Source organism: Mastigoproctus giganteus, chromosome 3, assembly GCF_048544385.1.
Source record: "Mastigoproctus giganteus isolate SK-2022 chromosome 3, ASM4854438v1, whole genome shotgun sequence".
NCBI lineage: Eukaryota > Metazoa > Arthropoda > Arachnida > Uropygi > Thelyphonidae > Mastigoproctus > Mastigoproctus giganteus.
Genome location: NC_143577.1, coordinates 159740859 through 159768718, shown reverse-complemented (window position 1 = coordinate 159768718; position 27860 = coordinate 159740859). Strand labels below are relative to the sequence as shown.

At 37.3% G+C, this 27860-nt stretch overlaps 1 protein-coding gene across 2 annotated transcripts in view; it reads left to right on the top strand.

Annotated features, from left to right (window-relative positions):
- Nucleotides 1-27860, top strand: part of Gnmt (Glycine N-methyltransferase) — an 84100-nt gene that overhangs the window by 28245 nt on the left and 27995 nt on the right. For both annotated transcript variants that reach the window (XM_090370741.1, XM_090370739.1), the window contains exon 3: nt 15523-15776. In XM_090370741.1, the coding sequence (XP_090226867.1) occupies nt 15523-15776 (254 nt within the window). The remainder of the gene's footprint in view (nt 1-15522; nt 15777-27860) is intronic.

The following is a 27860-nucleotide window of genomic DNA, read 5'->3' as shown; positions in this document are numbered from 1 at the left end:
TGTGTTGAATGCCATCCAAAATAATCCTACTACCAGCACACATGTCGTTGCCTCTGCCTCAGGAGTGTCTCGTTGAAGTGTACAGAGTGTCTGGCATGACGATTCCTTACACACCTTTCATCTCCAAAGGGTTCAGTTACTGCTCCCCCAAGATCATCCTGCACGTGTGGCTTTTGCACAGTGGTTTCTCCAAGAAAGTGTTCAAGACTTGAATTTTCCAGCCTATGTTTTGTTCACAGATGAGGCTTATTTCACTCGGGAAGGCTTATTCAATCAGCACAATGTCATGTGTGGGCTCACTAAAATCCACACGGTGTGTGCCCCCATGTGGCACAACATCGCTTCGTAATAAATGTGTGGGCAGGTATGGTCGGTGACTGCTTAGTCGGCCCATACCTGTTACCATCCCGCACGAACTCCACTAAATATCGGATCTCTCTTGAACAAGTTCTACCAGGGTTACTTGACAAAGTTCCAGCAAATGTGAGACACAACATTTGGTTTCAATATGACGGGACGCCTGCCCATTATGGAAGGTGTGTCAATTTTGGGCGTCAATGGATTGGCCATGGTGGACCCGTTGCCTGGCCCCCATGCTCACCTGATTTATCGAGCCTTGATTTCTTTCTGTGGGGGGGGCCCTCAAGTCTATCGTGTATGAATTGCCTGTGGAGATGGAAATGGATCTCGTGGCGAGACTCATCTGCGCTGCTGCTACTGTCAAAGAAACTCCAGGTGAGTTCTACTGTGTCCACCAATCCATGCTGCGTCGTTGTCATGCATGCATCGCGTCTCATGGTGGAACCTTCGAGCATCTGTTGTAACATCACGAAATGCATCCATCTCGTACTCCATTGTTAATATTATGCCAAATAAATGGTTTTTTTTTTTTTTATGAAAACCCCAAACATGAAAGGTATCAACACCTATAGTACTTAGTACCATGCATGGGTTGAAGGAGAAGTATGGGGGGAGGGGGGATGCCGGAAACTTTGCTCTAGAGACTAAACATGGGTTTCACCACTTCAAGCCTCCAATAAGCAAAGTGGTAGTATTTCACCGGTTGATGAAAGTCATCTACCACCTAATTACTGTCTTGTGTCATTTCTGCTTCTTGTGCCTCTGCTACTGCTTTCCCATGATGTTTCCAGTTATGGGTTCCTATGCGATTCACATTCCTTTTGATGTTACCTACCTCCCCTAAACGTTTGTACCAATATTTTTGAGACACCCTGTGTATATATATATATTTTTTTTTCACTCACTCATTCATGTCTTTCTCTCACACCGGGGGGGGGATGCAATGGTGTGTAATGTAAGTACTGATGCTTAATAATTAAGCTAAATAAGAAAGAATATAAAAGTTTAAAACTAGGGTTAGTATGAACTTGTGCACACTGAGACACTTCTGTCTGTAAGGTTGCTGTTTATTACCTTATATAGGTTTTGTGGGACATTTGCCTGGCGGAGTCTCCTAAGGACACTAGGCCACCAGAGTGAGTCAAATGCCCCAGCAAAGTCAATAGAGATTGCCAGCATATATTTGTCCTTTTATTTTTATAACTGTTGTCAGTAGGTGGTGCATGGCATCCTCCATAGAGTTGCCCTGCTTAAAACCATACTGATTGTTGGAATGTAAACCTGCTTCTGTGTAGTATTGAGCTAATCTGTTATAAATTAGTCTTTCTTATATTTTCCCTAGTACAGGGAGTAGGGCTATTGGTCTATATGATTTGGGATCAGCAGGGGATTTCTCAGGGCTTTTGAGAATTAATTTTAATACAGCTTTTTTCCATATTTTTGGGAATATACCTTCTGTCATACAGTTATTATATAGTGCTGTTAATTTGTCTGGTGCTATTTCCGCTAATTTTTCGGCCCCGAGTGCCAAGCGATTTCCTCTGAGATATATAGTGTGCTATTTCTAAGCGACAAAGTTTAATTTTATTTCTAGTGTCGTTTTCTCTTTTGTTTAGCTAAAGTGGTTCTGTGCTTCAAGCATTAAAGTAAGAACCAAGAAAGGAAAACTACCTTTCTTTTTTCAGAGTATATATATTAATTACTAACAAATTACTAAACTTTACAACCGCTTGGTCACTGGTGGCACCGCTCCTGCCTCCACGTGGCGGGGCCGGTAACCTGGGAGAAGAAAGCCACTCTCCCGGGGCGAAAAGGAGCAAACATGGAATTTGACAATTTCCCTCCAATTGAGCCTCGGCGCTCATGTCCTAAATCAAATGATAATGACCATGACACATCACAGTTGAAAAGACTGAGGACTGACACAGAGCAAAAGGAATGTCCATCTTTCCTTATCTTCCACTCCTTGTCAAACAAATGCATGAGTACACTCTCCCCGTTTCTGATACAGAAATGTTTGGAAAACACAGCAGGTTCACCTAAAATGGTGAAAAGACTTAGATCAGGTGATTTACTAATTGAAAGTGTGAGTTGTCAGCAATCAGAGACTCTGCTGAACCTCTCAGCCTTTGGTGGTATTCCCGTGCAAGTTACCCCACATGCGACACTAAATGCCTCCAAACGGGTCATCATCGAGTGGGATTTCATTAATGTCACAGAAGATGAATTAGTCCAAGAATTAAAAGAACAAAAAGTCACACATGCTAAGCGCATTATGATCAGAAAAGATGGCCAGCTGGTTCCAACGCGGAACATCATCCTTACGTTTGGCACACCAAATTTACCATCGAGTGTTAAAGCCGGCTATCTCAATTGCTGTATAAGACCCTACATTCCTAATCCCATCAGATGTTATAAGTGCCAAAAGTTTGGACACTCTCAGACCGTCTGTCGAGGGGATGCAGTGTGCCCAAACTGTGGTTCAAAATCCCATGCACAAACGGGATGTGATGCTGAAACACCACATTGTTCAAACTGTCAAGGCCAACACCCCGCCTATTCAAAGTCCTGTGAACTGTGGAAAACAGGAAAAAAGATCCAAAAATACAAAGTAGAGCGGAAAGTCACTTACCAAGAAGCAAAGAAGCAGATTATGCTTACTACAACTAAACACACCTATGCAGCAGCAACAAAGAAATATCAGTCAGCAGCCACTCAAACTGATGTGTCAGTTCCCCCATCCATGTCTATTGTAGACTGGGCTAGAGAAATACTCTCAAAATCACAGCAATCTACTATGGAACAGCATGTGAATGATAGTGCCAATAACACACCAATTACAGTACCACCAACTGCTTTGCAGTCTTCCTCAGAAACTATAAAAACTAAAACAGCAGTCCCAAGGCAGAAAAGTCAGCAAAATGTAACAAATATGGATACTAATGATCTAACAATCTTAGATCTGTACGCAGATGATAACATGGACACAGCGTGTCCTATCTTCTCGAAAAAAGAAAGAATAAAATTTGAGAGACAAAAACAGACTGAATCAAACACAACCGCTAAAAACAAATAATGGATCACATCATACAGTGGAACTGTAGAGGTCTACGTAGTAATATCGATGATATCCATGACCTAATCCAACAGTATAGTCCAGTAAGCATATGTTTGCAAGAAACTAATTTACCTCCACAAGTAATTCCAAAAATCAAGAACTATACTATATATCAGCATAATAGAAATAATAATACCACCGTGCGTGGAGGTGTGGCCATTCTAGTAAACTCAAGAGTCCCTACTAAACACATTCCACTGCAAAGTTCCTTAGAAGCAGTAGCAGTAAGTGTCTCCTTAGGAATCATGTTAACAGTAGTTTCAATCTACCTTTCACCAAACAAAGAATATACTTATAATGACCTAGAAGTACTTCTGCTACAGATCCCTCCTCCATTTTGTTTATTTGGAGATTTTAATGAACACCACCCAATCTGGGGCTCCCCACATACAGACAGACGAGGAAAAGTTCTGGAATCGTTGCTTGACAAACACAATCTAACACTGTTGAATACTGGTGCTGATACTTACATTCATTTCTCCACTAGAACAACTACAGCTATAGACTTGACAATCTGCTCTCCAACATTGTATCCACTCATCCGCTGGACAATTCTGGACAATCCGCTAAACAGTGACTATTTTCCGATAATTTGTGAAATCCAAATAACTAGAATCCCTCAGGTAAATAATTCCCGCTTAAAATGGAAATTTTCCAAGGCCGATTGGAAGTTATTTGCTCTCAGTAACTCATTCAGTGATGAAATTATCAATTTCCAATCCACTGATGATGCCACACAGCACATCACATCTCAGATTCTGAATGCCGCGACCAAGGCCATACCAAAAATCCATACTGGTTCGTTTAAACGTGCCAATATTTGGTGGAGTGAAGCGTGCCAACTTGCAAAAAAAGAGAAAAACAGGGTGTGGAACCTGTTTCGTAAACACCCAACTACCGAGAACCTTATAAATTTCAAAAAATTGAAAGCAAAAGCGTGATTCATAAGGAAAAAGGCAAAAAAAGATTCTTGGCTCCAGTTTGCCTCTACTATAACAAAGAACACAAACAGCAGAATAATCTGGAATAAAATAAAAAAACTAAATGGACAAGATTTATCATCTCCAGTTGAAATAGCTAATGCTCTAGCAGAAAACTTTGCCAATATCTCAGATACAGCTGCATATGAACCATCTTTTCAGCAACTTAAAAGAAGGACTGAGCAAAGCAAATTAAATTTCAGTACAAGAATAGCGCTCCCATATAATCAACCCTTTACAATGTTGGAGCTACAGGTTGCTCTAAACAAATCAAGAAATGGGGCATCAGGACCTGATGGTCTTTATTACCACCTCATGTTGCAACACCTAGACAAAAAGGCTCTAAATTCCCTATTGCTTTTTCTGAATCGGGTCTTCTCCAAAAGCTATTATCCTCGCTCATGGTGTCATTCAACAGTGCTAGCTTTTCCCAAACCTGGGAAAGATCAGACGAATCCATGCAACTATAGAGCGATATCCCTTACCAGCTGCTTGGGCAAGACATTGGAAAAGGTGGTACACGATAGACTTGTATGGTACATAGAATCCCATTCAGTCATCAGTAGTAATCAATACGGCTTTCGCAAAAACCGATCCACATTAGACCTTATGGTGAAAGCTGAGTGTAACTTACGGAATGCCTTTATTCGAAAAGAACATCTTGTCATGGTGTGCCTGGATATTGAAAAAGCCTTTGATACCACCTGGCGCTATGGTATTCTGCAAGACCTGTATGCTATAGGACTCAGAGGTCGACTCCCAATGATAGAGAGTTACCTTAAAAATAGAACTTTTCAAGTGAGTTATCGTAATGCTGTTTCGCAAGCTCTTATCCAAAGAGGTGTACCACAGGGATCGGTACTCAGTGCTACCCTCTTTGCTCTTAGGATAAACAATTTAGCACAGAACATCTTGGGTAACGTAGAAATCTATCTTTATGCTGATGATCTTGCGATATCTTGCCATTCACAGAATATGCGTTCCATTGAATGACATTTGCAGCTTGCAATAAACAAAATAGTGTCATGGACTTCACATAATGGTTATCAACTACATCCAGAACCTGAATTATCACTGGGAAAACAACCGATACCAATTACCAGCAATATCCGATTCTTGGGCATAACTCTTGACACTAAACTGACATTCCAGAAACACATACTACAAACACGAACTGTCTGTATGAAAAAGCTGAATATACTTGAAGTCATCTCATCTATGACATGGGGAGCTGATCGCTATACTCTACTCCACCTATACCGGGCCTTAATCAGATCTCGATTAGATTATGGTGCTCCTGTTTATGACTCTGCCCGAAAGACTCTGTTAGCCTGTCTCAACACAATACAACATAGTGTGCTCAGGATTGCTCTTGGGGCATTCAGGACTTCGCCGGTGCAAAGCTTATATATAGAGGCCAATGAACCTCCACTCCACCTTCGGAGAAAGATGCTGCTCCTCAATTATTCAGCTAAAATATATAGCCTTCCATCTCATCCTATCTGGTCATACCTCTATGATCCACAATGGGTAAACCTTTTCAGAAATAAGCCTCTTGAAAACAAACCTACAGGAATCCGTCTACGAGAACTGATTCAGCAGTGGAATATGCAGCTGACCAATTTACATCAAGGCAGAGAAATTGTACAGTCTCCATGGAAAGTGTGTATACCTTCGTGTGATGACTATTTCTGACGTTGGGGGAAACACTCCCTGAACAATCCAACCATTCAGAAACTACATGCAGGTCACTCTTTGACAAATGCAGACACTTTGCAAATTTATACTGATGGCTCCAAAAATGACACAGCTGTGGGAGCTGCTGTGGTGCTACCAACATCAACAGTGTCTGTTTCATTACCACAAGAATGCGGCGTTTTTCACTGTAGAACTCTATGCCATTAAGATGGGTTTGACCTTACTTGCTCATGTTTTCACTCCGAAGACTATTATCTATACAGACTCCTTGAGTGCAGTGACAGCCCTCCAAGGCAATTCTTGCTCTCCACATCCATTGATAAATCAAAAGAACTCAAATAACCGAATTTCATAACAATAGGCAGACTGTCACATTCTGTTTGATTCCAGGGCACACTGGAATACCAGGAAATGAGAGTGCAGATAAAGCAGCAAGAAATCCCACTGATAATAACCACATCCGGATTCCTTACACAGACTATAAATCAATCATACGCCGAATTTGCAATCAAAAATGGAGAGAAATTTGGCATAATCAGGTAAATAACAAGTTACGAAATATAAAACAGAATCCACAGCTATGGAAATCTAGTTTACATTCAAACAGACATGAAGAGGTTCTGCTTGCGTGCCATCTTACACATCACTATTTATTGCGAGGAAATAATCCACCACTGTGCTTCAACGCTAACCGTAAAACATATTCTTATAGAGTGCACTCACTATCAGTATGCCAGAACCACATCATTCCGATCCCTATCTAATTTAAATGAACCTCTTCAAATTAGATATATGATTGGAGACAACTCCAATTTACCTGAGTTTTTCCACTATCTAAAACAGATTAATATATTTATGCTCATATAAACCCTTTTATTAATCCGTACTGTCTCTCTCCACAGGAACTGGCGCAATATGGCCAAAGTAGCTCTTGCGCCAAAAAAACCCAACAACAACAGCTAATTTTTCGCGAGGTCAAAACCTGGGCATTTATTGTTTTTGGTTTTAGATAGTGCTATTTCTAAGTCTTTTATAGTAAACAGAGGCATTGTCATATTCAGTGTTTTCTTTTATAATGTCCAGCTGGGTTGGGGAATGATTTCCAGTTTCGGTGTGAATAATACTGTCTAGGATGTTATTTACAGAGTCCTCCCAACACAGGATTGGGGTTCCATCTAGTTTGACAGTAGTTTCTAAGACATCTCCTCTTGGCAGCTTGTTGGTCATTATTCTGTAGACAATTCCTCAAGGGTTATTGTTTCCAGTGGTTCCCAACAAGTGCCTCCTGCATTCCTTTTTCTTGTCCCTTATGAGGACTATATACTGATTCCTGAGAGTTCTATAAGAATCTCTCAGTGCATCCACCTCATTTTGTGGCCAAGATGTTCTGGCTCTTTGAAAATTTCTTCTTGCCTGGTGCACCTTTATCCTGAGTACAGTCAGTTCAGGGCACCACTAAGGGACTGCCTGCTTCCTTGGGGTTTTCCATGGAACAGACAGGTCTGTTGTTTTTGTTAAAATGTTTGTCATAGTCAGTGCTTGCTCATCCGGGCGGCTACAGTTGCTTGATCTAGACCACTCATTTTCCTGTTTTTGCAGGTGAACTGTATGTTCTGCAAAAATCTGCCAGTTTGCCTTTTTGAGGTTATACCTTTTGATATCCAACAAGGGGTGTTTCTAATTGCCTGTTTAGTTTGAAGGTGATGACTCTATGATCTGATATGGTCCAGACTGGCTGGACACACCAGTCTGTAATTTTATTAATACACACCAGTCTGTAATAATATGTGGCAAGAGTAACATCAGTGTCACTCTCCCACACAGTACTTCTAAAAAATTGGGAGGTTATTTGGTTGGTTTAGCACTTGAAAGGGTGAGGTGGCTATATAGTCTGAAAGTATCTGGCCATTGTGTGTGCTTGCTCTGTCTTCCATATGGCTGACAGGCAGTTGACATCAGCACACACTATGATATTTGCAGTAGGTAGCAAGTCTGACTGCTTGTAGGTATTCAATAACTGGATTTATATCTTCAGCTGGTCTAGAATATAGTGAAATAATGTAAAACTGTCCTACAGCACTGGTGATATAGGCACACACTGCCAGTGGTGAGCAGAGGTGACCCACCTTTGTGACTATAAGGTCAGTATTTTTAACTACTATTGCCATAGAAGGGACACCTGAGGTGTATTCTATTATTTTATAGCACGTTGGGTATCTTTAAACCCTACCCATATGTGTGTAGGGCTCTTAGAGTACCAAGATATCTATATTATTTTCTTCCAATTTGAGTTTGATCTGATTGACAACAGCTCTTGCTCTTTAAGCATTCAATTGGACAAGATTTAGAGCCCTAGTCACATTTATATTTTCAATCTGGCCATAGTTTGTCCTAGATTGTATAAGTTTTACCATTTTTTTATAACAGGGCATTTATCATCCCTGATACTATGTGCATAGTGAGTCAGCCGTGCTACTTTACAGGCAGCACATTTTGGTTGCTGATTTTTATTTTGGCAGTTCTTGTAATCGTGGCCAGTGACTGCACAGTGGCCACAGACAGGGGAATTCTGACTGCAGTCTCTGGCAGTATGACCATATTTATGACAGTTAAAGCACTTCTGCACAGGAAAGAATTCCCTGAATTTAGGCTGGTCCAGCCAGCGTAGACTCTTTGCTGTCATTGTAGGTTTTTCCAAATTCTGGGTGATACTTCTACAATGATATTGAATTGCCCATTTCTTTTGTTTTTTGACCCTTCTTTTAGAAGAAATTCTTTGGCATACTTATCCAGTTCCATTATATTGATAAAGTTTTTGTTGTAGAAATCCAACATAAGATCTCTTTCCAGAGTTGTCTCAGGTATGCCAAATATAATGATGGTGGGGTTCCTGCCCCTTGGCTTTTCTGTTTGCAGTCCCAATTTTACTACCTCTGGGTTTTTCAATCTTTTTAACATCCTCTTTATTTGTTACTTCAATTAAAACTCCATTATCTATTATTTTTCTCATGTTATTCACTTTTATTTCTTTCAAATGAGATTTTAATTTTGTCATGATTTGTATGTAGAGTCAGGCTTAGCCTTTATAATGATTGTTTGTTTCTTTTGCCTTTGGTATTTCCTTAGTCTTATTGTTGGTTTGTTTAGTTTGTGATGAATCTTCTTTGGTGGCCCTTCCTACTTGGGCGTAAGTCAAAGTATTTATTTTTTTTATAATTATTCTTCTCTTCAGTCACTGTTTCTACTTTTGCTTTCAATACTTTGTTTTCTGTATTAAGTTCAACCACTCTATGTTCCAAAACAGACCAGCAGTTCACAATCTGCAGTCTTGTTGCGGATGTAATCCTGTTTGTCTGTGTATAAAGAAACTCTTCTAGCAAAAGTTTCATTTCTGGGCGCCTCCGTAGCCAGGTGGGAAGGAGCAGCCGTGCATTAGCACACACTTCTTGATTAGACCGGGGTTCGAGCCCGTCACCACCAAATACGGAGGATGCGGAAAGGTCATTCAGGGAATGACCACCGCATATCCCGGAGCAATATGGCCTTAGTTGCTAATGCTCCTAAAAACCAAATAACAAACAAACAACAATAACAAGTTTCATTTCTTTAATTTGTCTTATGGGATCCTCTATTTGATTTATAAGCTAAAATTTCTTCTCCTCCTCTGTTTTTGTTACTTGTGGCTGTAAATTATCGTTCTCCTTTTGATCTGTATTTTCTACCTGGTTTTTGCCTTTTCTAGCCCTTTTTACACTAAGGTGGCAAGATTCTAAGTCCTCATTTGTAATTTCTTCATTGTTTAGCACCTCTATCCCACAATCAGGCAGGTCCTTCAAGTCAGGATCGCAATTGATATTTTTTGATTTTTCAGTTTTTTTCCTTGAGTTTTGGTCTTTGCCAGTCATTTTGCTGTTATTATAATATTCCTTATATCCAGGGGAGTAAGTTAAGATAAATTTTATATTGTGGGCCTATTAAAACCCAAGATGCAACATTTCCCCGTTTTGGCGGGAAAACAGTCACACACAAAGAAAGGTTCTCTTATACACAAGGAAATTATTATTATTATTATTATTATTATTATTAGCTATATGGTGCAAGGAAGCCTGAGGCTTATGCTGCACTATGTTTAATCTAAGTGAAATTCACATTTTCCCTCACAAATAACATGTAACCAGCTATTTTAATCGATAAATTTATCCCAATTTTTGGAATTTTGAGGCATTGCAATATCGAAATCAGAAATAGTTGCAGTATAGAAATCAGCAACAGTTCTGAGAGCCACTGGAGTTTAACATTGGCAAAGTGTTGTATATGGGTATCTGAGTGTAGTACCAACTGGGTGGTACTACACTCAGGGTAATGGAGAATGAAAAGGACCTGGGGGTAATTATGCAGCAGATATGAAGTTTTCTGAGCAGTGCAGATAGGCTGCAAGAGTAGCTCATAGTGTCTTGTCAGTGATATACAGGAATTTTTCTAGCAGGGATAAGGAGGTTGTCCTCTACAAGAGGACAATCACCTCCTTATCCCTATGGGGTAATGGTCAGGCCACACCTTGAGTTCTGCATACAGGGCTGGAGGACTCATTTTAGGAAGGATGTAGAGCTGCTGGAATGAGTACAGAGAAGGGCATCGAAATTGATGAGTGGAACAAAGGGCAGTTGTTACCAAGAAAGGCTTAAGTTCTGAAAATTGCAGCTTCTGGAGACCAGGCACTTGCGAGGTGATCTTATTGAGGTGTAGTATAAGGCCTTGAATGGTTTGAGCAAGCTCAATGCTGATGGGATTCTTCCTCTTGCTCAGATTACTCACCTGAGGGTAAATAAATTCAAATTGAGGAAAGGCAATTGTAGAACAGATTGTGTGGAAATTTGCCTTTAGCCAGCAGGTGGTTGATAGAACAAAGTTCCCTGTTGTAGTGGAGGTCAACAACTTAAATAAGTTGAAGGCAGAACTAGACAAACATGGGTGAAATGGGAAGTTTTTAGGGTCCATAGTATAACAATGGACCCTTATAATGTCACTCAGTTGTCTGTCACAGCATTGTATCTCTGGAACCACTCAACCTATTGACTTCAAATTTTGCATGGGTTTGTACGTCATGTGGACCAACATAACGCCATATTGATCATTGTTGACAAAAATTTGTCTGAGAAATGGGGGGTGTAAAATATGAGGGGACAAAATTGTTTTTGACAATCTATAGCTTATTATACACCATTGGAAAGAGCTCAATGAGTAGGCTTAAAATATAATTTTAAAATATTTTTAAATTAAAAATGGTGGCGCCAGACAGGAAAATGTGAGTAATTTTCGTGTGTCCCCCTCTTCTATTTCTGTCACTAATAGAGCTAAAAATTTAAACATCTCATTAGCTATGCGTTATTTGATTCTTATCAAGGGAAAACTATTCCGATTGAAATCTATCATTTACTTTTTGTGTTAAAATTAAAAAACCAATTTTTTATTGAACTTCGATAGTATGCTTCTTTGTACTAAGTAACTCTCCTTTTGGCAACAAAAAGGTTGCTAAATAGTTAGATAATAATTCTATAAAGGATATTTATAAATTTTGTGATGAGAAATATTTTTAAAAACTTTCAAAGCTGGAGTTGTCCCGGCAAGGAGGTACTCAGAGAGCCAGTGTTGAGGTGGTGACGGTGGGGAGGAGCCTGCGCGGAGTCTTGCATGACCCTCACCTGCCAGTCACTTCTCCCCCAAGACTTTAATCACTTCTCCAGGAAGAAGTCAGAGTTGCTTCTCCCACCCTTTTCATTCACAACAACTGGAAAGACTCAAATAGACTGTTTTAGTTAGTTCCTCAGTTTTAGGCCAAGCTGGGGTGCTATAAACTTTTTTCAGTTACTATAAAGCTCTCTATTTGAGATACAGTCAGTCCTCGTATAACACGTGTTTACACTACACGAATTCGATCATACGCGATTTATAAATAGGGGAACGATATCTTATATAACATGAACCGAATTCGCTTATGCACGATTCGTCTTTGTGTTTACAAGAAATGGCAGTCGAATGCGGAATCACCCCAACTGAACGCAACACAATAGGAATGAAGAGAAGATTCTGAAAATGTATTTGTTTTTTATATCAGTGAAGGGGAAACACATTTAACCATAATAATGTAAAAACCCACACAATTCCAGCTATCGGTATTATCACAAATGCAATTAGATCGAGTTTACTACCAGTTTATAACAGATTCCACTAGCAGAAACGCAGCTGGAAATTATTTTTATTGTTTTATGGTAGTAATCCCCAGAAATGTGCTTTAGTAAAATTTGAGGTGTTAATAGTGTGTCTCTGCCTTTACGGTGTTGTTTATTCAGTTGCTACAAGCGCGCAGCTTTATGTGTATCAAGCGTGCCTCCTCATTTTGTAATTGTGCTTTATTCCCTAAAAATGAGTAAAATACTTAAAAGGTGTCAAAAGGAAGCGTCCTGGTGAAGACACTGCAGATTCAGAGAGAAAAAGAAAGGCAATATCGATAAACAGAGGCGGACTGGATCAAAAATTCTTACCCGGGAAAATTTGTAGTGGCCTCATACTAGCGTTTATGGCCAAAATCATACCGGCCTTCGGCCCACCGGGGTTTCCCCGGCAAGGCTTATGGCCAGTCTGCCTCTGTCGATAGAGAAAAAATATGAAATTGTGAAACGCTTTGAGCGAAATGAGAGACCGTGTGATATTGCACGTGCTACAGGCCTAAATGAGGCAACGCCGAGAATTAGAAAGATGCATAAAAACAACTTTCATAGCAGGAACAACTCAAAGTGTAATTAAAATCCATTAGATTAATACACAAAGAATTGGAAGAGATGGAACGACTGTTATCTGTTTCGATAGAAAATCAAACAAAAAACAAGTTTGCTTACGATAGAAGCAAAAGCATCAGCAATATTTTATTACGTAATAAGATACGCAAGTATTTTATTACCATTATTTATTGTGTTTGGTAATGATTTGGTTACAAATGTGTGTTCAATCTTGGGTGTCGGCACCTAACCCTATTTTTCCCATAGGGCCTGTTGTTTATATTGCACGAGGGTTTCTAGGAACACAACTATCGTGCTATATGAGTACTGACTGTACTACTCTAATGACCACTCATGACTATGGACCCTTCATCCTGAGTTCCTGGCACTCGGTAGTTGACCGATTTATTACTATTTTGTTTTTTGGCTGATGCTATATAAGCTTGCTTTCTTGCATCAATGCTAACAAGCAAAATATTTTGGAATTATATTTGACAGTACACCAGGTGTATCCCATACTGACCAGATGTGTGAAGTAATTACATATGTTCACATTGTAGGTGACAAGGTTGAAGCTTATTTTCCGTTGTTGGAAAGACCACTGCTGAACTAACGAAAGAAAGTTTGAATAATTTAGAAAAGGATGGACTGGATATAAATCTAGGCTGTGGGCAAGGTTACAATAGTGTAGCAACCATGGCAGGAATTCATTGTGGAGTTCAATCTAAAATCAATGAAATTAATCCCAAAGCATTGTTTATGTCCCATGCAAACCACTCATTAAATTTACACACAGTGCATTCATTTGCGAGTGTTTCTTCATGCATAACCTTCTTTGGAACTTTGGAAAACCTTTATTCTTTGTTTTCAATCTCTTCACACAATGAAAAAACATACAGGAATGACAATCAAAAGACTTGCCCAGACAAGGTGGAGTGCACATGAATCTGTAAATATGGTCAAAATGAATTTTGAAAAAATAACTTCTGCTCTACAAACATTTTGTGAACCTCAAAAGAGAATATTGATACCAGAGGGACCACTGAAATTTTGTTATCATCCATATGCGATTTTTCTTTTCTAAGTTACCTTTCTTTCTTTCTGGCACAATTCTACAAGAAGTTAACCTTACACAAAAATATTTATAAATAGTTGGAATAAGCTTGGAAAAATATGTTGTATAGTTATAGACCTTAAAATTATTCATTAATGAAGAAAGAAATAAAATTGTAGAAAGAGCTCTTCAATTTGAAATACAACTGTTGAGGAAATGGGTATTCCAATAGGAGGAAGAAGAAGAAGAAGAATAAGGATGAAAAAACAAAAGCCAGAAGAAAAGACGAAGGATGCTGGACTGTCACTCCAAGAAGAATTAAAAAGAGTGATGTATGAATGCCTGGATAGATTTTGTCACGAATTGGAGGTTCATTCAAAAGCGATGGACAATCGTATAATTCGGTTGTTGCAAAGAAAGAAGAATATGAAATGCATATTTCAAAGCTGACCGAAATTTTTTATGAATTTTGCATGAAGAAATTGTATTAGAAATTGGCTGACTAAGATGTCTCTTACAAGCTGAAATGTTGAGAAAGCAAAACAGCGGACAGCTGTGCAGTTTGTAGAGTTTATTATAAAGTGGGATTTTTCTGAATCTTTACCAAATTTATTATTATGTTTTTAGGTTCTTTTTAGCAGCATGTGTATCTATAGCTTCTGCAAAAGAAGCTTTTCCAAATTAAAATGAATTAAAAATTACTTTCGCTCATCAATAGGTTAGACTAGATCAGTGGTTTTCAACCGGGGTGCTGCAACAACATTCCTGGGGTGCCATGTAATTTGGGTTTAAGCTACTTAAACTTATTATTATTTTTTAATTTATATGTTTATTTCATTATAAAAAGGTGTACGGTATCTTTTATAATTCTGTGGTGATCTATAATTGATGTTTACTTAGTATCTCTATATAAAGAATAAAATTATATACTGTATATATATAATTTGTATTATGAAATGTAATTTTTATAATCATATTATTGTAATAAATATCATATATATTTTTATATATGATATAAAAATATATTCATACACACACACACACACACACACACACACACACACACACACACACACACACACACACACACACACACACACACACACACACACACACACACACACACAGAATCAGATCTAACAGGCAGAAAATTGAGTAGGGGTGCCGCAATATAAAATAAATTACTTAGGGGTGCCGTTATTAAAAAAAGGTTGAAAACCACTGGACTAGATTGTCCAGTCTAGACTATATTATCTATATATGCCAACAAAATTAATTTTGATGAGGTTATCGATAAATTTACCAAAATGAAGACACGAAAATGGAAATATTATATTAAATAAAATTTTTTAAAAATTCAATGAATTTTTGTTGATAACATTTTTTAGGGGGTGACACCACAAGGATCCGCCCTAGGTGCAAAAGACCATAGCTACAACACTGAAATGTGAATGTTATTCTTATTAGGCCAAGTTTCACATTGTTTAAAAGCAAAATGCTAGCTTTTATTTTAATTGTTGTTTTGTCAAATTTCAGTAATTGAAGAAGCCAATTGGTTAACACTTCCTGATGATATTCACAAGCCAGGTGATGGATTTGATGCTGTAATCTGTCTTGGCAATTCCTTTGCTCATTTACCAGATTTAAAAGGAAATCAAGAAGACCATAAAAGCGCTATTAAGAATTTTTGTGAAATGATCAAACCTGGAGGATATCTTCTTATTGACCATAGAAACTATGATTATACAATTGAAACTGGGCTTACTCAATTAAAGAATGTCTACTACAATGTAAGTATTATAATATTTGTGAATAATAATGAATAAGTGTGAATTTTCACAAGATTATATACAAACTCATATTGTATGTACATGTATATTTGTGTAATTGTTATTACTCATGGGGTTCGTGAAGAGAAAAGATTAGGGAACCACTGTCACGATACATCCCCAGCATTGCATCCCTGCATGTAATAATACACTAACTTATCACATTGCACTCTATCCATTCTTGTATATATATATATAGTGATAATGGGGTGCACCATGCATTTTGTTCAGGTGGAACTCAATGGCAAAATAGCCATTGTGGTCAGATGCGAGGGAACAATATGCATTTGAATTGATTGTAGTTCTAGCTCATGTGACTGCTAAATACGATGAACTTGTATTTTCTCTCTTGTGAACTTCTCTGACCTTATGTGGTTGTCCCAGAGTATAAATAAAAAATTTCTTTATTTTTAAAACAGTTTAATTAACAACAAATTTAATTCAACAACTAATAGGGAAGGTCTTGCTTTTGTTTGTCAATATTGTATCAAGCTGGTCTTGCTCTTGCTTATCAGTATTGTACATAAGGTAATCAGATAATGAAACCGAAGATTGTACAAAGTGTTATTGTTCTGTTTTATGACCATTGAAGTAGCTTGTTAAAATGCTGTACCTACATAACCTTCATGTTTACAGTTTTTTTTTTAAGAAACAGCCCTTCTAAGTACATGGTTGAGGTGAGTGGTTCTCTAGGCACCTCAGGTTGCAACTTAGTGATGAACTGAGGTACCCAGAGGACCTCAGGTCATCACCAATGGTCTCTTTTCCAGTGGGGCCTTTCTCTCTTGTGGCAATTCTCAACCTCTTGTTGCAAAATGGAATGGCCTGCATGATTTTTCTTCTTTTCTTTGTTTGGATTATTGTTTTAAATCTTCTGACGTCAACGTATGCTCAGGTAGGTGCCTCCGTAGCCAGGTGGGAAGGAGCAGCAGTGCATGCGTATGCTCAGGTCATTTCAGGGAAATTATTCTTGCAGGGATGAAATCCTTTCTTCCACACTCCACCTTAAAATCTCATCCATTATCTAAACATTAGTTTCCCAATAAATGTGCTTAAGCTCATTTAAGAAAACAGTGTTATATATCAAAACTGGGTTGCATCCAAATCTCCAGGTTCATTTCCTTCCTACACCAAGCTTGCAACAATTGTAAAGCAGTTATTAATCAGTCCAAACTAGTTTTTGAACAAGTTAAGAGTTGAAAACGTGCCTCTTGCCCAAATTGTAGTCGAGCATTCTAGTCTCTTGCAAAGCTGTTGGCCATAACTTTTGCTCATTTCTATTCCCAACTCTGTCAAAACCAGATGGTTCTATTGCCACTTCAGCCAAAGGTAAAGCTGACCTGCTAGCATCCCATTTTTATTCCAACTCGTGTATTAATGATCTTAGTAAAACACCTCCCACCATTCCCCGCATGCCCCCATTCAATGCCTCCTGTGGTCTTCCATCAAAAGAATGTCAGAAGGATTTTGACTAATCTCGATGCTAAGATAGCTCCAGGTCTTGATGGTATTTCTCCACTTGTTCTTAAAACCTGTGCTCCTGAACGTACTCCTGTTCTTTGCTGCCTTTTTTCACTTTCTTATTCCAAAGGTGTTTTTCCTTCTGCTTGGAATGCTCATATCCAGCCACTTCCTAAAAAGGGTAACAAATCCCTCCCATCCAGTGGTGAGCTGTGGATAATTTAACAATGGGCTCGCAGTTTTTCCGACTTTCTACCAAGTAAATTTGATCAGTCACTGAAATGACATCATTCGCAGCTTCCACTATAGGCACTTCCCACGCTCGCACTACTAGTAGTATGATTAGAGTGCGTGACGCATTTTTCGTGACCGGTATGATATCTTGAGTCTGGTGGATTTAGGGGGTGGACAGATGAGACTTATTACCCCTTAACCATGCGTATAAGTGAATGTGTAAAACGTCCCTAGGTCTATCTAAAAAAAAAAAAAAAAAAAAAAAAACTTAAACCTGGTTGTCATGCTTCGCCTTATGATGATAACTGGATACGACAGTGTCTGGAGTTCTAACTTTTTAGAATTTTTGAATACTATGATGTCGCAATCATGCTTCCTGAAGTTACTACTGCAGTAAGTATGTTGCAACAATTTCTTTTTTTCGTTACATTCCATTGTTAGGTTTCCCTAACAGCTGCGTATGTCGCTTCAACTACAAGATCAGTACATCAATCGGTGCTATTTTACAGAGCTATTTAGATACGTTGCACTTGCAAGTATACATCTCTTACTTTAGTTATCATAAATCCATTGTATCTTGTCTTCCAGAAATTATGAAAATCTGTGAATGATCAATAAAATATTTACAATAAAAAAGCTCTTATTTCGTAATTGATATATACAAATCAAAGTATCTAAAAGAGCCGACCGGGCTAGCCGGGTGGGTAAAGTGCCTGCCTGGCAACCCAAAGGTCGTGGGTTCGATTCCCGCCTCGTACTGCAAAAACCTTGGGAGGTGCATTATGGCCACAGAAGCCTATGCGCCAACAACTACAAAAAAAAAAAAAAAATAATAAATAAAAAAATAATATCTAAAAGAAATGCGAAGGATGTTTTGCATAAACCATCTACTGCGCATGCTCGGCACATGCGCAACTTTTTTATTCGTCTTTTTTTTTAACAACTAGGGAAATATAATGGATACATTTTTTTCATGATCAAATTTTAATATTGCGAATAAAAAATAACTGAAATATTTCCCATATCACAAATAACATAAAAACTATCACAAAACATTCCACAATATAAAAGCAAATATTACATAAAAAAACAAACTTTTTCTAGAAAAAGTACACAAAAATCACAGATTACATGAAAAAAAAATTATTTCATAAATATTCAAAAACATTTATTCTAAAAATTTCCACATAGAATTTACTTTATTAATGTTTGTTGTCGATCTTCTGCTTTGCTTAATAGCTGAGTGATGATTACAGTGGATTGATTTGGCGTAATGATCCGGATCAAATTGAAGCAATGGTTTTCCATTTAGATGTCATAATCTGCAACGTGTTTAATTGTCAACGTTATTCATTCATTCACTCAATATTATTCATTACGTTGAAAACTCGCTCAGCTTCAGCACTGCTAATCACAATGGTTTCAAAGATATTTTCTGGCTTTCTTGATTGAAAACGTAATTTCACACGATTTTAAAGATAAACTGTCTTCGACAAAATCTCTAAAATCATTAATTTTTATTTCATATTTTGTCAGAAAACTTAAATTTCTTATTCGGTTTTCGCCCTCTTGCCACCGAGATGAAAGTTCTTTCACATTCCACGATTTTGGGTTGCATATGTTTAAAATTTCTTTCAATGGTATCGTTTATTTACTTTATATAATTTAAAATTGCCCTGTTGCATTAATAACTTATCCTTTAAGGATAACACAATGCATTTAATAACTTGTTGTTAAAAACTAATTTTTTTACTTTCGATTTTGATTCCTTCAAATTCTTTCCACTTCAACATGCTCTCAATTTTAGTGTCATGATTTCCTTCAGAATTTTTCAAATTAGCAATAGCACTGATAGTTCTAATAATTAATTTATATGCTTTTACCATTGTGATTCTGTAAAGCTCTTGAAAGAGAACTCCTGCAGGATGTCGATCATTACTGCTAAATTGTTAAGAAATTCCAAATTTAAAAGTCGATTTAATAATCCGAAATATTTAACTTCTGATTCAAAATGTTTGCACAAAGCGGGATGATTCCTCCAAACCACAATTGCCGTCCACAAGCTAAAAGATGCTCATCGTGGCCCAAACACATGACCGATCTTTATGGTTTCCACACCAAGTTCTTTAGCAATCATCCTTAATTCACTCTAGTTTTTTGGAGATTGGTGATATATATATATATTTTTTTAATTATTGCCTATATGCCATTATATTTTAGAACATTTTCTAAACAGTGAAAGGCTCGATAAAGTTTCAAAATCTGCCAACATTTCATCTTCGTAAAGTTAATATAATATCTTAGTTGCCTCAATCCCCCCCCCTCCTATGTTGCTACTCTCACTAGTTCTTTGAATACTGTGCAAATGTCTGAATCACAATATTCAGCTACTGTGACCATGTAAACATAGACAGGAGAAATTTATTGGAAGGTGTGGAACACTCACTTCTCCGAAAAACATATGCCCATTTGTCGGAGTAAAGGGGAACCACAACACACGTTGACCAGAGGCTATAATCCGTGTCGAGAACTTCTTAATCCTCTGACTGGCTATGGAAAGCATATTGACTAGTGCGACTTCTCGGTATGTGACTGCAGAGGTTTTATGGACACCACTAACATTGTGAAACGGTAATCCCTTTCACCCTTAATTCGCACTTTCTAATTATCTAAAGGCCAGGGGTCAGAACAATGCATACAAAGTTCTCTCTCCTAATCCGTTCATTACGTGGAAATTTTCTTCGTTCAACAAAACTATTTTAAATGTAATCACCAAGGGGGAATAAAAAAAATTCGCTGTAAAGAAGTTGGTTAAACAGAGGTCCGACTAATTAAGTCAAAAATAAAGAAATTTTAAAATACATAACCAATCGATTGCGCCATGAAAATGCTGGGAATGGGGCCCTGCTCGCCCCACTGTATTTTCGGCTCTGGATACTCAATAATTGCATTCAGGATTTCGTGTGTAAAATAAATGATCGTCTCAACAATGGACTCACAAATTTTCAAAAAATAACAATGGGCTCTCATGAGCCCACTATAGCTCACCACTGCTCCCATACAATTATTATCCCATTGCAATTACTTCTACTCTTTCTAAAGTAATGGCAAAATCAATTAACTGCCAACTTAAACTATCTAGAAACCTTCCATCTGATCAACGATCGCCGCTTTAGATTCTGTCAGTGTCAATCCACTGGTGATATTCTGGCTTATGTTACCCATTTATAGACAAATTCAATTGGAAAAGTATAGTGAAACCAAGCAGTTGCTCTTGACATTGAAAAGCTTAGTGAAACCCAAGCAGTTGCTCTTGACATTGAAAAGCTTAGTGAAACCCAAGCAGTTGCTCTTGACATTGAAAAGCTTAGTGAAACCCAAGCAGTTGCTCTTGACATTGAAAAGCTTAGTGAAACCCAAGCAGTTGCTCTTGACATTGAAAAGTTTAGTGAAACCCAAGAAGTTGCTCTTGACATTTCAAAGGCTTTTGATGATTGTGTTTGGCATAAAGGTCTTCTGAATAAGCTTCCATCTTATGGTCTGTTTTTTTGTAATTGAGTATCCAGTTTTCTCTCTGACCACTCACTGCAGGTGATGGTAGATGCTGCTCTGTATTTTAACTCCATTTATACTGGTGTTCCCCAAAGTTCAGTTCTCTCCCAACTCTTTTCCTCTTATATATTAATGACCTACTTCCATTGATCAGAAACCCTATCCATAGTTTTGCTGATGATAGCATGTTGCATTAGACTTTTCAATCTGAAAAACTATGCTCTGCGCAAACCACTTCAACTTCTTGAATGTCTACTACCAATTCCTTAAATGTTGATCTTCAGGTAATTCTCCAGTGAGTCAAAGATAACTTAGTTGATTTCAATCCTTCTAAAACTTAGTCCTATCTTATATCTCTCAAAAAAAAAAAAAAATTCTTCTGCACCTATGCTTATCTTTGATGACACTCTGATTTCTAGGTAAGATCATATATCTCTATTGCGGATTACCCTGACTTCTAATCTCTGTTGGCATAAGCACGTTACAAATATTGCTTCCTCTACATTTAAAAAACTGGGGTTTTCTTTTTCCTCTCATGCTTGGTATTCTAATAAAAAAAAAAAAAAAATTGTTTCTGCTGTTATGAATAAACTGTGAGCAAAACCAAATTCACTTGTCCTACACCCTTTACAAGATTCACATCATAGAGAGTGTAAGGATTTCAGCACTTTCCTCATCATTACCTTCCATCAACCTGCACGATGTATGTACCAGACATCATTAGGAAGTCATCTGAACTTCCAGTCAGTAGTGAAACTACCATACTGTTATGTCTACCACTGCAGGGTAGGGGGTGAAGCTGAGGAGACAAGGAGCCCCATGATTAGTATCATAGGTTCTTTGAATATGCTTTAGGTTAGGTTTAATCAGTTTTCTCTGCCACTCTGTGACACAGCAAGATCTTTAAAAATACAGTAATACAGCATTTAATGTTTTTTATTATTATTATTTCATGGTACAGCACATTTTCATTACATTCTGGCTTCTTTGGCAACTGTAAATATTTCTTTTGAATTTAAAGTTCAGTCGGATTTAGCAGACTTTGTGGTTTTACTGTGTTATTATTAACAGGAAATGGATGATAAACATTAAAGAGTCCAGAGTATTCTAAAGATGTGGAATTGAGAGTGATCTCATGCTGGCTGAAAGTAAGTTGCAGTTTATGAATAGAGGGAACTGGTATGAAAGAGACAGTAAACACCCAAAGACACATACACTGGAATTACAAAGCATTAAATACATTAGGAACAGACTAAAACAAAAATCCAAACTTACCATCAGAACCACAGAAACAGACTAAGAAAACATCAAAGAAGCTATCCTAAAAGCAGGAGAAGGCCTAGGATACAAAAACTGAAAAAATTAGATAGCTACATATGAAATGAAAGCCTAAACAAATTATAACTAAAATGGTTGTTCAAAAACAACAATTCAAGTACAAAACAACTGTGCAGTGACAAAATCTAAAAATCTTTATTTTATAAGTTTTTGATGGTATAGTCTCCTCTAGCCTCCTGTGCAACTTGATTGCAAACATGCAGAAAGCATCCAATACGTTAAGCAGCTTGGTTTTTCTTTGGGCAGTAATGAGGAATGCTCAAAATATTTTCAACTGCCTTAACAACACCAGCCATGACACCTTACACTGTGATGCTCGTGATGAGTCAGAAGGCCCTGATGGCTAATTTTGTATGGTTGTTAAAGGTCATATGGGATGGGTCATCAGAATTCTCACAGGAGAAGGATAGAATATATAGTTTCACCTCGGATGAAATGTTTAATGAAAAACGGCTAATATTTGTCAGTTACATCTGGAAGTAAAATAAAATTTCAATGGACTGTAAAACAGGATTAGTAATAAATATTCACAAAATAAGGTAAAAAAAAAAAAAATCAACTGTAGAAAAATTAATCTATTACAAAAATTCTAAACTACAATATATGCCAACATAAAAAAAACAACCACCACCACAACAATGCCTACAAAATTTCAGAGAAAAATGCATATCAGAAAAAGAATAGTTCAGATTCAGGGTAGACATAAGCTGCATTAACAGGGTGTCAGACTGAATTTTCAGGAAAATTTTATCACCAGTTTTAATTAGTAAAGGTGTGAGGTGAGGCTTAATTATACCTGGCACTTGTGTGTGTGTAATTTAATTAGGAAATGGAAGCCGAAACAAAGAATATGTTTTAAATCAGATGAAGCAATAGCCACCATTTTATATACAGAAAACCAGTTGCCAATGCAAGAAAAATATATTGGAATGTGTGTAAAAAAAAAATCTCAAAAGTAAAAATAAAACTGAATAACAACATTGCCAAACAAGTGTTGACATTGACGGTTCGATTGTTGATGAAGATGATGAGGTAGCTGACAAACTGAATGAAATATTTTGCATCTACATTCACGCATAAAGGAGATCAGTAGGGAAGTGGAGGCCAAAAGCTTATCAAACTCTGGGAGGGAGCTAAATGATTTTGTAATAACTGAGAGCAAAGTGGAGAAGAAATTGTTGAAATTGAACATAAGAAAGGCACCTGGGGTGGATGGGATCTATCCAGTTATATTAAAGGAAGTAGCAACGGAGGTAAGCAAACCCTTAGCTATAATTATGAAAGCTTCCTTGGACACAGGGGAGGTCCCCGTGGGCTGGAGATGTGCAAAGGTGTCCCCAATTCACAAAGGGGTCTGGTTTGTTTGTTTGTTATTTGGAGCATTAGCAACTAAGGCCATATTGCTCCGGGATATGCGGTGGTCATTCCCTGACCTTTCTGCATTCGCAAAGGGGGATCAAAGGGTCAAAAGGTGATATGAGTAATTACAGACCTGTTAGTTTAATTTGTGTTCCTGGGAAAATAATGGAGTCACTGGTTAAAGAAGCATTACAGGATCATCTAGACAAGACTGCAGTTATAGTTCAGACATAGCATGGGTTAGTTAGGGGGGGCACCTCCGTAGCTAGGTGGGAAGGAGCAGCAGTGCGTAGCACACGCTTCTTGATTAGACCGGGATTCAAGCCCGTCGCCACCAAATACAGAGGATGCGGAAAGGTCAGGGAATGACCACCGCATATTTCCGGAGCAATATGGCCTTAGTTGCTAATGCTCCTAAAGACCAAATAACAAACAAAACATAGTTAAGGAGAAGTCTTGTCTGACAAATTTGATTGGATACTATGATGTAGTCACAAAGAAACTGGATGCAAAAAATAATTTTGATATTATATACTTGGATTTTAGGAAAGCATTTGATACTGTTGCGTGCGAAAGACTACTGTACAAATTGGAGCAATATGGCGTTAAGGGCAAGTTGCTACAATGGATAAAAGGATGGCTGAGTGAGAGAAGACAGAGTGGTAATTAATGGATACTGCTCTTTGTGGACTAATGTTACTAGTGGAGTCCCCCAGGGTTCAGTGTTGGGCCCATTGTTGTTTTCTGTATTTATCAATGATGAAGGTATATTGGTGTTAATATCTAAGTTTGCAGACGATATGAAGGTTGACAGGGTTGTGACAGTAATGATAGTACACTATTGCAACAGGATCTGGAGAAGTTAAGTACCTTTTTTTTTTTTTTTTTTTTTTTTACCAATAACTGACATTTTATTTTTCAAAAAATCTTCACCACAGTTTAGGTACTTATCCCTCTCTGTATGTCAGCTTTTTTATACACTGCTCGTGAGTCTTTTAGTTGCTGTTGGCACAGCTGTTTGACTGAGTCCATCTGTGTCTCATCCATAGCCACTGCATAGTCTAAGAAGTCATTTTCACCCTTTTCATACTGTGTTCAGAATCATTTCTATTTATCATTGTTAGCTTGTCCTAGATAAAAAGTTTCCTTCGGGGTATACCTTCCTTCACGGTAATAATTTGTTCATTCGTGCATTCATAGGTATGATTGACATACAGTTGTTAGTGTAAACCTTTTTCATACATTGGTAAATTGCATGAGATTTATATAATTGTATTAAGAGAGGCAGCCATAATTTTTGAACGCATTCCTGGATTTAGGGGAGATCTCTGTGGACTGGAGATGTGGAAATGCATCCCCAATTCACAAAGAGGGATCAAAGGATGACATGAATAAACATGGATGTTAGCTTGACTTCTGTTCCAGGGACAATAATGGAGTCACTGGGTAAGAAGTAATGCAGTACCATCTAGATAGGAATGCAGTTATACTGTATTCACAGCATGAATTTCTTAAGTCACTGATTATTGTCTGACCAGTCTGATTGGACACTATCACAATATCCAATCAGATTCATCAGGAACTGGATATAAATAATAAGGAACTCAATGCAAATAATAATTTCAACATCATATACTTATTTTTCAGAAAAGCTTTTGACACTGTTGCGCATAAAAGATCAATTGGAGAAGTGTGGAATTAAGGGTAAGTTACTGGTATGAATGGTTTAGTGGGAGAAGACAGAGATTGGTTTTCAGTGGGCACTGCTCTTCTTGGACTAATGTTATTATTGGAGTTCCCTATGTTTGAGTTCGGTGCTGGGCCCATTGTTGTTTTCTGTATTTATTAATGATATTGATTAAGGCATTTCGGGCTTAACCTCTAAGTTTACAGATGATACAAAGGTATACTACTGCAGCAAGGTCTAGAAAAGTTAGGCAGATAGGCACATCAATGTCAGAGCTTGCACTTGAACATCAGGCAACACAGCGGCAATCCCCAAGGTAGAATACTCTTGTCCCACAGGAACTAGTTGTCAGCGACTCTATTGTCAGGGAAATGGGGAATATATTGTGCAAAAAGGATAGGTGGAACAAGACCAGAGTATGCCTGCCTGGGACAAAAGTTGATGACATTGTGGAGCAGATATCATCTTTTAGGGCACAAAAGATGATACTGTTGTACATGTTGGCACCGATGATATTAAGAGTAGGAGAACAGTGGAATTACTTAAGAAGTACAGGTAAATGTTGAAAAAAAGTAGTGAGTTAGAGTTAAATTTGAAAGTGTCTACAATTCTGGCCAGACACGATAGGAGGAAGTACATGATGAGAGCCTTGTCGATCAATTCGGCCCTGGAGAGATTGTGCAATGCTCCTGGGGTGGAATTTTTCTCAGCTTGGTTTGTGCTTGTTAACAGGAGTGACTGCTTCTACAGGAATGGGATACACTTAAATAGAAGGGATGCAAGAGTGTTTGCTGATGCTGTTGAGCAGGGCTGGCCCCAAAATTTGTGGGGCCCTGTGCAAAACTTATTCGGGGTATTTTTATAATAGCAATTTTTTTTTTTTTTTTTTTAAATTTTTTTTTTCAAATATACAGTAATTAAGAGATAATTAAATTTAAAAATAATTAATTTAATTTATAAGATATTAAGGTGAAAATAAAATATTTTCATTTTATATAAATTAAATCTGTGCTTCCTTTATTATTAAAGATATATCATGTAAATTATTTGCATAAAATGATTTTGTCTTTATAAATATTAATTTCTTAAAAATTATCAGTATATCTACGTAGCATAAGAACAGTCGATTGTGGTAAGGAATAAAAAAAGTATTTTAAAATATTACACATTTTAGCATTTATAATATCACTATAGTAAATGATACAATACAATAATAGTAACTTTATAACGATTTTATAACTTCTTTATAATGATTTTAATTTTTTTCAAAACACAGGACCGCTGCCAGTAAGTGAAATCAAATTTGTGACCCAAAATATTTGGATTAAAAAATAAAAGGTGTAAATAATTATTATTAATTTATTGAAAAAGAAAATAAAATCACAACATATCTCACATTTAATATAATGAAACAACAAAAAAAAAAAAAAATTAATTCCGAAATAAACTTTTTAAATTTTAACAGTAAAAGAGTACACTTTTTTCCCATGGGGAAAAAATTTCCTATTTTAATTTCTTCATTAAATTTTTAATCATATGGATTAGGAGGTAAGGTTCATGATGTTTATAAGCAATGTTAAAAAATTGAAATCGTATAAAGAATCAAAGCCATAACAAATCCAAACAAATCAAAGCCATAACAAATAAGTTTCACAGTTATATTTTTCATTATAAAAATTGCTTACCTTGAGAAATAATTGAAATCTATGATATAAATAAACTATTTTGTAACTGCAAAATATAAATATGATACACAGATACAGATAATAAGAAAATTACATAAGTTTGCAATTTCATGTACTGCATTTATTTCAAATGAATTATTTGCCTGCTGTGTTGAATACCGGTAAATGTTAACCAATCAGATGATCAGCACGACTTCTGGGTATGTGGGAGAAGTGCGGTTGGATAGGTTTTAAGAGTAACACTAAGTTGCAGAATGGTAATCCCTTTGACTCTTAATTCATGCTTAGCAGCAGCAGCAGCATTAGTTGCCTCAATTGCAAGGCCAGAGGTTTGAACAATGCATTTCCAGTTAAGTCTCTCGTAATCTGTTCATTACATGGAAATTTTCTTCGTTCTACTGAAACTATTTTCAATGTTCCATATCAAATGAAACATATGCGTTAAAATTGAAGTATACGCTCAGAGTAATTTTCAAGTCAACTCGCGAAAGTGCTCTTGGAGTGAAGATAATGTGGGTGGCTAGACATTTAGACGATGGTAGGCTCGTTGATAGAAATGTGGAAAGGGCACAGATGATATTATTATTTAGACCACTTGTGTGTGGGGCCTTATTCAACAGAACCGGTTGAACATGCTTGTGGCCGGCACTGCTAGTGAGGCAGTGTTAGGTGAGTCGGAAAACTGCTAGCTTGGGGGATTTACAGATTAAAAGATTAACAGTAGCTGCA